Source organism: Salvia hispanica, chromosome 2, assembly GCF_023119035.1.
Source record: "Salvia hispanica cultivar TCC Black 2014 chromosome 2, UniMelb_Shisp_WGS_1.0, whole genome shotgun sequence".
In the NCBI taxonomy this organism is placed as follows: Eukaryota; Viridiplantae; Streptophyta; class Magnoliopsida; order Lamiales; family Lamiaceae; genus Salvia; species Salvia hispanica.
In genome coordinates, this window is record NC_062966.1 from 5,006,519 (window position 1) to 5,019,554 (window position 13,036).

At 43.8% G+C, this 13,036-nt stretch overlaps 1 protein-coding gene across 1 annotated transcript; it reads left to right on the forward strand.

The window, feature by feature from the left end:
• The first annotated feature begins 7,373 nt into the window (after positions 1-7,373).
• Positions 7,374-8,411, forward strand: LOC125206162. Its single transcript, XM_048105452.1, has one exon. It carries the CDS (start codon positions 7,374-7,376, stop codon positions 8,409-8,411), a length of 1,038 nt encoding a protein of 345 aa, XP_047961409.1.
• Positions 8,412-13,036: the final 4,625 nt, after the last annotated feature.

A 13,036-nucleotide genomic window follows, 5' to 3' on the forward strand; every position in this document is an offset into this window, starting at 1 on the left:
GACTACTCCTACAAAACCTGGGGAGGAGCCCTCGAAAGCTAGCCAAGAGGACACCCAAATGGCAACAGGGACAAGTATCATCAACGCCGACCGACTGAAGGAGAATACTGACAAGGTGGCTGAGGGTCTGGACCTCGCATCAGAGTCAGTAGGTCGGGAGGAGGCAGCCGGAAGTGATACTAGTACCCGCGTGGTGACCGAGCCTACCACCCAGGAGGACGTTTCAACACAAGCCGACGAAGAAGTGGAGGCAATGGAAATCGAAGAAACCAAGTATATCCAAGAAAGGAATAGAAAGGGAAAAGGCCCTGTCAAGAAGAAACAAGCCGTGAAGAAATAGCGCACTACCAATGCCAGCATAGTGATCAGAGAACCGGAAGAGAGAGGGAGATCAAGCGACAGCGACTACACTTCCAGCGAGGAGTCTAACTCGGAGAGTGATATCTCTCTAGAAGGGAAAGAATACCATGAGCAGCAGCTCCCCGACAACCACCTTGAACTAGTCCACCCTCCGGTAGAGAGGATCGTGTACCGACGATGGAGGGTAGAGCTCACCGATGAGCTTATGGAGGACATGAAGCACTACGACACCAAAAAGCTTCAAGACACATTTGACGACAAGGAAGACAGTAGCAAGCAGGTCAAATGCGGAAGGTACTCCACATACCCTCTTTGGATGAGTTATCTGTTGGTGATTCCTTCCTAGCCAGTATAGAAGCATTGGGTTTTGAATGGCTGTTAAAGATTAGGGACCCGGAGATATCTGTGAGATTAGCAAAGGAGTTCTTCACCACGTTTAGGTTCCAAGTCACTACGGACCTAGATGAGGTGTCAATTTCCTTTAGGATATTTGGTGGAGAACTGTCCATGAGTCTGATAGAGTGGACTGTGCGACTGTGTATGTGTCGCCTGGAGGAGGCAATAGGACCAGATTGGAGAAGCCGTGAGAGGGGGGTACCGAGGAGACACATAGAATTTGAGCCCCAGGAAGCATGGGAGGAGCTAACCTGCTGGCCAGTTCGCCTCCACTAAATCCAGATCCACCCACTTCAACAATTCCATGCTGAGATTGGTGCAACTCTACTAGGCTATAACCTGCTGGGGCAGAGTAATTCAGCTGCCAGAACGTCCATGACCGAATTGTACTTGGTATGGTGCGCTAATCGTGGAAGAAAACTGCATTTAGGATTTTGTACAGCCTACCAATGCCACCTGATAGCCACCTACCCAGCCAGGAACTTGTCTCTCTGCCACATACTAGGAGCTTTCGTGCGCATCAACATCATCATAACAGAGGCAGAAGACCTATCTCCGATGTACATGGTCGACGCTCCTGGCCTGTTTGATATACCCTTCTTCGTCCGCACCAACTTGGTATACTACAGAGAAGGAGTACCCCAGTTCTACCCAATGGGATAAGTCCCTGGGGGAAGGGCACAACAAGGCCAGGAGGGACAAGCTGGGCAGATCGACCAAGCGCAAATGCTGAGGCAAGAAAATCTGGAGAGGGCAGAACTGAGCTGGCTGAGGAGAATAGACAATCACGGGCAGAGATGGCGAAGCTGACAACCCTAACGGAGAGCATCCTAAAGGAATTGGCAAGAGGAAAGGCAAGCACTGGAGCTGGAACAAGCGGACATGGAGGAAAGAAAGAAAAACCCACCGGACCTGAGGAAGAAGAAGATGATGGACAACAGGAGGAAGATGCCAACCAACCGGAAACTACTGAAGAAGAACCAACGGACCCACCTGCACAGACCCCTGCACCAAGAAGGAGCAGGAAGAACATCTGATCTAACCACCCCCAAACTGACCAATTTTTAATTTTTAAGTTTTCTTTTAGTTCTGTTTTTTTTACTTTGTTAAATAGGTAGAATTATGTGTATTAATTGTGAGCAAACCCCATTCATAACACTTAGCCTATTTAATAGTCTAAGTGTGAGAAGTAAAGGGTTTGCTACTTTGGTGCATGTGTTTTATTATGTTTTTCTTTGTGTTTTGTCATAAGCATGTTAACTCACACTTAGCTTACTGCGTAATCTAAGTGTGAGGAGTTTATATATTTATATAACATGTTTGTAAATTATACTGCTTTGTTTATAAATCTAGGTATATATCTGAAACTCTCCCACTTAGCCTATTGCATAGTCTAAGTGTGAGAAGTTTTTAGATATAATATGTGTTTGTTGTAAATGTGAGTCTGTCATACTAGCCATTCCCAATTTTCACTTCACAGCCCGTATCTGGGGCAGACACTTGTAAAGTGAGAGGGGGGAGCAAATGGCCAGTATGACATGTATATATGTGTTATTTGAGTCAGTGCATGTTAGTTTTTTTTTTAGGGTTTGTTTAGGTCTAGGAATTATGTGTCATGTTTTTTTTTATGAATGGGCTTAAATCTCAACTGCCTCGAACTGACGGTGATGGGAATTGAGGGAGATAAGGCATGCCGGAAAACAGAAACCACCCCCTCCAGTAACCCCTAGTCGGTACAGATGATGCAAGTATGAAGGAAAAACCCATCCCTTAGGTCAGACACGAAAGCCCTCTTAAAAGGTGAGTTAGAAACCCCAAAGTGGAACTACTTTCCACTAAACACTGAAAAAAAAAAAAAAAGAGTGGCTGCCACATGAGGTCTAGGGCAAGGTGACCGCGTGTAGCAAACCCTGAAGGCAGTAGGAAACCCTCCCCGCCCAAAAAAAAGAAAAAAAAAATACCTACCCTTAGAACCCCATTTTCTAGCCTGACCTATACCCCGAAATAACCCATCAGCCACTGGAACTGTGCGCGTGCAAGGCATAAGGCAAGGAAACAACTGCCCAGGAGGACATACAAATGGAACCAGCTGAAGAAAAGAAAAGCAAAGAAAGAAGGAGAAAATTGATCTGAAAATTTCCAGATCCAAAAAAATAGAAGAAGGAATAAGGGTGGCGAAGGAAGAAGGAAGGAGGAAGGAGGAAGAAGGAATAAGGGTGGCGAAGCCACAAGGAAGCTACTGACCAGTTGGAAGCCAATGTCAGAAATTGTCCAGCCGAAGAAGAAGCCCTAGCCAGAAGCCCGAATGCACACAGTTCTCCCTCATCAAATAAATAGTTAGTTTTTGAACCTTAGAGCCTCAGGGACAACTACCCCAAACATTACAAACCAATTGCCCCGTTACAAGCCCTAAAGACCTTCAGGAGCTGCACGTGAGATCTGAGTCCGAAACATCCGTGGTTTAGCATTGAGAGAAAACAGTCCTAACATCCCCTGTGAGGAATGAGTGACTGAGTGAACCCAGTATTTGGCCTAGGATTGGGTGATCCTGACGGGCAAAAATACTGACTGGGGAGGAAAAGGGGGTGGCGGAAGTTGAAGGCTGCCTAAGGCCGGATTGTACCTGATCTCAAGGAGAAGGGTGGTTGAAAATATAGCCCATTCTATGTGTTTAAGTTAACTATATGTTTTATGTGTTTGTGTCGTTGTTTGTTTTTTTCTTTTCCTTTGCGTCAGAGTCTTGAGTCTAGTTAGGTAGAGTCGGTCAGGGGGAGTAACCAGGCTCGAATTCGAATTATTTCTTTTTTGTTTGTCTTCACGCTTGAGGACAAGCATGTGGTAAGTGTGAGCAGTTTGATAAGTCGTATTCTAAGCCTTGGTTACTGGTCAGTATGTCGTGAAATGCATGTATTATCTGCAAAACAGTTGCTCAAGTGTGCGGGATTAAAGGATCCAAGTCAATAGGAGACGATTCAGGTGACGCAAGTGAAAAGGGCGCTAGAAGGGTGCAATACTGACCAGGATGCATGCCGGAGAAAAGGCTCGAGATGGAGAAGAAGGATAGCTGGGATGATCATTAACAAGGGCATAAAAGTCAAAACTTGAAGGAAGTCTACCCTAAAAAGCAAGTGTAAGCCTCCCTATAAAAGAAGCCACTTGGAGAGAGAGAAGGAGTTCGAAAAAAGTCCAAGAAGGATAGCTGGGATGATCATTAACAAGGAATTCTCTCTAGAAGATTAGTTCCTTCAGCATTACCCAATCTCTCGTTCCTCGCCACAGCTATGGTCACTTGACGTCCGAGAGTCTGCCGGAGAAATCATCGATCCACCGTTTCAGCTAGTTGCCGTAGTAGTATAAGCAGTACCATCGCCCGGAGTGGCCAAATAATCATTATTTTGCTTTCTAGTTTAATTTTTACTTGTTTTCGTCGTTGGTTTTGTTGCAAACACTCATCGCTGTTGCGTTTTGAAGTACTTTGTGAAGTTCCAACATTTTAATTATGAAGTTTCTATTTCGTATGTCGCTTTGGTTCGAGTTTGCTTCATTCTGCATAGGAAAGTTAGATCTAGTTGTTGCCTTTAATTTCTAAGTGCTTTCTTACCTGGAGTTGTCGATTTGAAGTTGTAGTTATGTTTAATCAAATTTTCGTGCATGAGTTTCTGTTCTGCGCCGTGATCACCACCTTGCATGTCATTCAGTAGAAGTAAAATTGCAGTTTCATCATTTATTTTAATTTTGAGCATTTAATCAATGGATCTTGAGTTTGAGGTTATGAATCTGAAGTTCAGTTATGGTGATTGTGTTTATCTGATTTTTGTAAATGCTTGGTGAAGAAGAAAACGTCAAAATCAACTTTAGTTTGAATCACTTTACTTTTAAGTTACTTTTGCTTTTATTCCCTACTTTTCAGTTGTACTGTCCAGACCTGTCAGAGAGCCACCCAGCCACCAGATATACCTTGTTGTCTAGATTTCCTCTTTTAGTAACTGTCTACTTTTCATATGCCTCTAAGACACCTTGTCCCCTATTTTCACGAACACCATTACATGCCTGTTATTTTCACGCCTACTAGTCAGTAGAGTACCATCTTTATTTCTTGCCTAGGTAAAATCTCAACCCAAGCGTGGTAGCTAACCAAAAAAACACCCAGGAAAGTCACCGTAGTTATCTAAACGCGTCCATCCTTGTGGTGATTGTGTTTATCTGATTTTTGTAAATGCTTGGTGAAGAAGAAAACGTCAAAATCAACTTTAGTTTGAATCACTTTACTTTTAAGTTACTTTTGCTTTTATTCCCTACTTTTCAGTTGTACTGTCCAGACCTGTCAGAGAGCCACCCAGCCACCAGATATACCTTGTTGTCTAGATTTCCTCTTTTAGTAACTGTCTACTTTTCATATGCCTCTAAGACACCTTGTCCCCTATTTTCACGAACACCATTACATGCCTGTTATTTTCACGCCTACTAGTCAGTAGAGTACCATCTTTATTTCTTGCCTAGGTAAAATCTCAACCCAAGCGTGGTAGCTAACCAAAAAAACACCCAGGAAAGTCACCGTAGTTATCTAAACGCGTCCATCCTTGTGGGATTCGACCCTTACCTCCACAATACTAGCCAGTAGAAATGGGTTGAGGAAACTTGTTTGAAGCCAGGTCTCGGTTGTCGTACCAACGACTCAGCTAGGTCGGGAATCTCTCCCTGATCAGTTGGATACACTCCAAATTACATACGAAAACCGAATACACAGAAAAAAGACCTAAAAAGAGACCCTTCACAGGTGCAGCTTCTGGGCAGGATAATATGGTGGTGGAATCGAGCTTGCAGGCTGGGTCAGGGGTTCTTCCTCCGGTGTCTAATAGGGATTTCCCTCCGTTGGGCAGGGAGGGGCTGAGGGTGGCCAAGGAAAAAGGAAGTTTTAAGGGAGCTGGAGGAAATGCAGCTGGAAGTGGTGTGGAGCAACAGCCAAGGGGGAAAATGGACAAGAATAAGGAGAGCCTGAGGGGGAGTCCGATCTCTAAGGGGGAAAGCAGCAAAGGGGCTGGGGCCAAAAACTACAAAGATTCGCTGGCTGATGGGGTTAAGTCTAGGGGTAATTCTCCAGTCAGCTTTGAACCAGGAAAGATCAAGAAGTTAGGGGTGCAGGGAGAGACCAATGGGCTGCCTTCAATCCAATTTTCAGGGGCAGAAAATGCTTTCCTTGCTGAGAAGATGGGGTTTGCTGTGGTAGGTAAATTCTCACACTCTATCCCCTCTTCTTCCCATTTGCAAAGAGCGTTTCAAGGCATGAGATTTTTGGGGGAATATTCGTGGAGATACATCAATGCGAAGCATGTTTTAATTCAGTTTCATTTGATTGATGATTATGCAAAACTTTTGAGTGGTCCTAATGGAAAGCCGGTTTGGTTTGTTGATCGTCACCCCATGAGAGTCTTTAAATGGTCCCCGGATTTTGACCCCTTCTTTGAGTCTCCTATTGCGGCTATCTGGTGCAACCTGATTGGACTTCCTATTGGAGAATTATTAGGTGTGCCTCTTCAAGTGGATCATGCGACTATTTCTCGAACTAGACTTTCCTTTGCTAGATTGTGCATTGAGATTGATAAATCCATGACTCTGGTCCAAGAGATCATATTGAATTTGCAGGGGAGAGAGATCAGGTAGATGGTGAAATGGGACCGGGTTCCCCTTTACAGTCGGGAATGTAGGCATGTTGGACATTCAGGTGATATGTGTTATGCTAACGGGCAGAGGGTAAGGCCAATGAAAAAAGATTATAAATCCTATAATGCACAGGTTGTTCCTGTTGAGTTGAGTGCTAAGGCAGCTGAGGAGGGTACGAGGATTCAGGTTGGAGGGGAGAGATTAGAGGAGGGCAGTAAGGTGTCTGGGGGTGAGGGGGTTCTTGTTGCTGTGGAGGGGCAGTTGGGGAATCTTGGTGCTTTTTCTGGTAGGGGTCTGGAGTCGGCGGACATCGGGAAAGGGCAGGGGGATGGGGGGTTTCAGCTGCAGGGGAAGAGGCGGGTGAAACAGGGTGCTGGGGCAGAGGGTTCGAGTGTGCAGAAAGGGGTCCCCTTAGGGGCTGAGGTGGTGGCTGGTGCCTCTGAGGGGGGATCTTCTGAGTGTATCCTTGGTCTTGATCCTGCCAACAGGTTCTCTTTGCTTAATGCCCTTCCAATGGAGTCGGCAGATTGCTCTCTTGCGGATCTTGCTAAAAAGAATAAATCCTATCCGTGTTATATGAATTTATTGCCTAATGGTGACTATGATATGGAAGCTTATAAAGATGAAAAGGAGTGGGAAAGTGAGGAGGATCTAGAGAGGGAGGCTCTTCTTCAGCAAGGCCGTGGAGCTGATAAAAGAGATGTTGCCATGGTTCTTTCAAAGGGGATGGAGGAGGATAGTAGGACGAAGAAGGGAAGAATGAGTTCCTCGGTTCCTTCTGAACCCGTTTGATATGTTAGTTAATCTAATGATTTGGAATGCTCGGGGTGTGGCTAATATGAACACCCAGAATATTATCAAGCGTTTGGTTAAAGATAACAAGATTATGGTTTTAGCTATCATTGAGTCCCTGATAAAGCCGAAGCCGGACTTCTTTAGCAGTCTCTGGGGAAGGGATGGAGGTGGATGAGTGGGACGATTCAGAACAGATCCTGCATGCTCGCTTTTCTTCTCCTTTGTTACTTGCTCCTTTTTTTGTCTCGGTGGCTTATGGAAAATGTACCAGGGTTGGAAGGATTGAAATGTGGGATAAACTTAGAGGCTTGGATTCAAAGATGGATGGTTTTCCGTGGCTCGTGGGAGGTGACTTTAACACATTTGTGACTGAGGAGGAAAGGCAAGGTGGTAGAAAGAAAAGAACTCGGGAAATGTCAGATTTTGCAGAAACTATTAGTGATTGTCAACTCCTGGATGTGGGTGCGGATGGTCCTAAATTTACTTGGGCTAGAGGTGAGGTTTTTGAAAGACTCGATAGAGTCTTGCTTAGTGAGGGGTGGTCGAGCTTGTTTGAAGTCACCGGAGTAACAAACCTTCCCAGAGTTCTGTCTGACCATTGTCCCCTCTTGATTGTGTGTCGGCTCCCGGGTCCGAGAGTTAGGGCTGCGTTTCGCTTCCAAAACATGTGGGTTCGACATCATTTATTCTTGCAAGAGGTGGATAGGTGTTGGAAAGAGGAGACGGGGACGAGGGGGATGATCCAGTTGAAATTGAGCCGCCTTAAGCGGAGTCTGAAATTATGGAACCACGTTGTCTTTGGTAACATCTTTGAGCGGGTGAAAATGGCTGAAATAGGGGCTAAGGAGGCCTTGGAAAAGTATGAGCTGAACGCTTCTCTGCCTTTGCGTGCAGAAATGAACAGACTAACTGCTGAATATTTGTTAAAGATGAAAATGGAAGAGGATTTTTGGCGTCAGAAGGCAGCCCTTAAATGGGTCTCCGAAGAGGAGAGGAATACAAGATTTTTTCAAGGATGGGTTAAACAGAAAAGAGTTAAATCTAGGATCCACATGATTGAGGATGGCGGGAAAACTTTAACTGAGGATGGTGACATTAGAAGCTCGGCTGAAAACTTCTTCAGAACTTGCTCTCTGATGATGTGGGGTTATTGGAAGAACCAAACCTGGATATTCTATCCTCCCTCCCTGGTCATGTAAACATGGATCTTCTGGGAGAAGCTCCCTCGGTTGAGGAAATCAAACGAGCAGTTTTTGACATCAATGCAGATAGCTCGGCAGGTCCAGATGGTTATTCAGCGTTGTTTTTTCAGGTGTGCTGGGGAATAATTGGGAAGGACGTTGTTGAGTCAGTCCTGGACTTCTTTGATGGGACTCAAATCCCAAGAGGTATTGCAGCTACTCTTATAGTTCTTGTCCCAAAGAAGAAGAACCTAACAAGATGGGCAGAGTTTAGGCCAATTAGCCTAGGTAACGTGATGAACAAGATCATCACTAAAATTATTTCTTCAAGACTTGCTCCACTCCTGCCTTTGCTTACAGCTCCTAATCAAAGTGGCTTCATTCGGGGGAGACTACTAAGTGATAATGTTTTGTTAGCTAAGGAACTTTTCCATGAGATTTGGAAGGGTGTGTCATCCCCTAACACGGTTCTCAAGCTTGATATGGAAAAAGCCTATGATCGGGTTCAGTGGTCGTTTCTCCTTAAAGTTCTAAGTCACATAGGCTTCTCGGATAAATGGGTGAGACTTATTGAGAATTGCATTTCTCCTTGTTGGTTCTTGGTTCTAATTAATGGCTGTCATGCGGGCTTTTTCAAATCTACACGCGGACTGAGACAAGGGGATCCAATCTCTCCTTCTCTCTTCATTCTAGCCGTTGACTATCTTTCAAGGTCGCTCGATCGGCTGATTTTAGGCCGTAAAGAAATGATGTATCGCACGGCAAGGTATACTATGAGAGTTTCACATTTCGCGTATGCAGATGACATCATCATCTTCTCACAAGCACAGAGGTCAGCCATTCTTAGCCTTCTTGAGTGCTTGGACCATTATATGAAGACCTCGGGTCAGAAAGTCAATTTTGGAAAAAGTTGTTTCTATCTTGATAAAAAACATTACTCGTGGGCTCAGGAGATCTCAGCAACTAGTGGTTTCCAACAGGGGAGTCTGCCTTTCAACTATCTTGGTGTGCCAATCTTCCAAGGTCCGAAGAAAACTAGTTTGTTCTTGTTTCTGCGCGAGAAGATCTCTGTAAAAATCCATGGCTGGATCCATAGGCACCTATCCTTCGGGGGTCGACTAACACTCTTAAAGAGTGTTCTTGGGGCTATTCCTCTCCACATCTTTCAGGTCCTCGATCCTACAAAAGGTGCTCTGAGGCAGATAGAGCAAGTGATGGCTCGGTTCTTGTGGGGATCCTGTGATTCTACTAGGAAAACACATTGGATCAAATGGCAACGCATTTGCCTTCCCACGGCTGAAGGGGGCTTAGGTTTTCGGAGCCTGTCGGACACGGTGGAGGCTTTTAGTATCAAAATGTGGTGGAGATTTCGTGAGCAAAATTCTTTATGGGCTGTCTATATGTTTCAGAAATATTGCTCGATTTCCTTTCCTATGGTTGCATATCGATCCAATCGATTCGGTCCTATGTGGAGGCGAATGTTCAAAGTTGGGGGTTTGTGCCGAGATCAAACTAGATGGGTGCTTGGAGAGGGGAATATCAGCTTTTGGCATGATTCTTGGGTGTGGAACGTCCCTTTGGCAGACTTGTGTAATCCAGGTATCCCTCTTCCTAGCTTAAAAGTTTATGTTCTATGGGAAGGTGACCATTGGAATGAAATGGATTTGTGGATGGTAGCAGGGGAGGTGGGCTTGCCGGATGGGGTTGTTGAGGAAATTCTCCAAATCCCGTTTGATAGGAGAAATAAGGATAGGGGAAGGTGGAAGATGACTGGCAACGGTAATTTCTCTATTGCATCAGCGTGGGAGCTTGTAAGAAATAAGGCTGAAAGGCGCTATGTGTTTGAACTAATCTGGGGGAACTGTATTAGCCCTTCTATATCAATGTTTCTCTGGCGTCTTCTAGCTAATAGAATCCCGGTGGACTTGAAGTTACAATGGAGAGGTATTTCCTTGGCTTCTAAATGCAGGTGTTGTGTGAAGCCTAATGTGGAGTCTAGATTGCTTCTTTTTGTAAACGGGGAGGTGGCAAGAAGGGTCTGGGGACATTTCGAAAGCTGGTTCCCGCAGGCTCCTTCTTTTGTTGACAGGGGCGAAAATCTTGATCAAAGGTTTAGGTGGTAGCAAAGGCACCTAGGCCTCGGTTCCAGCCAGCATCTTTGTGTGCTGCTCCCTTGCTTTATTTTTTGGTTCTTATGGACTGAAAGGAATGAGCAGGTCCATAGGGAGAAATCATTTGAGGCAGAAAATGTAATTAGGAGAGTTTTTATCCACTTGAGAAATTTGGTGCTATCTAAAGTGATAGGGTCTGATCAGTGGAAAGGCTGCTATCCAAGGTTGGATGTTATGAATGGTATGGTACAGGAGAGGTGCAGGAGAAAAACGGGTATGGTTCTGTGGAAACCTCCTGATCTACATTGGATTAAGCTCAACGTGGGTGGAGCTTTCTCATCTTCATCGCAGAATGCAGGGGGCGGGGGAGTGGTGAGGGACAGCGAAGGGGAAATTCTCTTGGCCTTCTCGTCTGGTCTAAAGAGCGGTTCTGGGCTGGAGGCTGAAGTTGATACGGTTCTGCTGGGTGTCAGGCTGGCTAAACGTCTTGGCAGCCAGGTCTGGATCGAATCTGATGCGGAGGTTGTGGTCCGTTGGTTGGCTGCTGAGCAGCTGGGGGCAGCAGAAACTTGTGTTGAGATGGAGAAGGTGAGAAAGGAGCTTGAGGGAATTACTTGGAAAGTCTCCCATATCTTCAGAGAGGGCAATAAGGTGGCGGATTATTTGGCGGAGATTGGCTTACAGTCCGTATCCATGACTACTTTCTCGAGAGATTCAGCTCCAGCGCGAGTCAAGGCTTTGTGCAGGATGGATCAGCTTGGCCTTCCAAACTTTAGGTTTTGATGTATCCCTTTTTGGCTTTCCTGGTTTACTTTGGTTTGTTATTGTCCTCTTGTATATTCAGTTTTGATGATGGCTTTTGTATTGACGTTTTTTGAATGATATATATGGGACGAGGGACCTACTCAACCCTCCACCGTTGAGGTGTTTATCCAAAAAAAATAAAATAAAATGCATATATAGTACAAACTCCAAACTATAGTCTAGACCATTACAAAATATCAACAGATGACAAAATAATAGCAACAAAAAATGTCAACACTGTGTCAACACAATTTCAACACAGCATCAACCGTTGACACTATGATGACATTTTTCTGTTGCTACTATTTTGTCATTCGTTGACAATATCTAATGGTCCAGATCATAGTTTAGAATTTTTACAATATTTACGAGTAGTTTCCAAAATTGGCAAAATTAGAATGCATGTTCAAAAACACCAAGAGTTCATTCCTCGGTCACCGTTTGTGGTATTCCACGACCATCTTCTCAACATCTATCAGTCCCTTCTTTTTCTCCAACACTACAAAATAAAAGAGTACATGCATAATGATAACCTGCAACTCTAAAAGGCAAAAATTGATAAGCAACACTGGAATATTGTAAATTATGCATTGCGATATAAAACCAGCAATACTGCAAGTGCTCTGCACTTTACAAAATAATGCACTACATAGTACATTCTGCAAATGAGGTACTGCAATATTTGATGATAAACAATACTGCAATATATAACAAGCAATATTATAAATGGTCTGCTCTTCATAAAATAATGCACTGCAATACTGTAAAAGATGAAATATATTAATCTGGAATTCCAAGATGCAAAGATGCAATTCATGGAACACATTACAACAAGATGTAGCGCAATATCATGCAAAATTACGTATGAAATTAAGTTCCAATTGAAGGGACTGACATCGGAAGCATGCGGTGTTTCGCATTAACAAATAAATCAGATAATTATGTTTAGCAGAATATTTAGACAATTCTGTTCGCGCAAATATCACATGTATCATGCTCATAACTAAAATAAAATCATGCTTTAGAATGATTGAAACCTAAAACATGCTTTTCTACGGTTAAGCTATTTTACCTTGACGATTCTCCAAAGAATCGAAGATAGCTAGCGCCTTCTCCACGTGAAGATCTTCAGTACTAAACCACGGATCTTCTGTCTGCTTCCCGAACTGTAAACAGATATCAGGGTGGGTTGATCTCACCAGTATACTAGGAATTAAATAAAGAAGACGGAAAACCTATCTCACGGAGGAAAGAAAAGAGGAATTTTCGTCCTCTTCTATGTAGAGAGGGGGGGGGGGCGAAATTTTGCTTAAAAATTAAAAGTAATTTCTGTCTCCTTTATTCTCCTATTTATATTAAGTCACATATTGGGCCCAGACAGGGATCTATGGAAGGTTTTGGATATGGGCTCCTCCAATTAGCTTTTAACTAATTAAATTGAACCCCAATTTAATATAAGCTTTTAATTGGAATATTACGAGCAACCACTACAGAAGTAATATTGCACTACCCATCTAAATCCGAAATTATAAGTAATACGGGTTTCCATTGCTTGTTATTTAATTCTCGCGCTTAAGATAGAAACATCCATTAATTAAATAGTGTCTGCTATGGACTTAATTAATTAATCTCTTATTAATTCCAAGAGTGGACTCAGCAAAAAATGCTTATTTATTATTCATAGAGTAATCAAACTCTGACTAGCTAGGTTCCGAATAATAAAGCCTT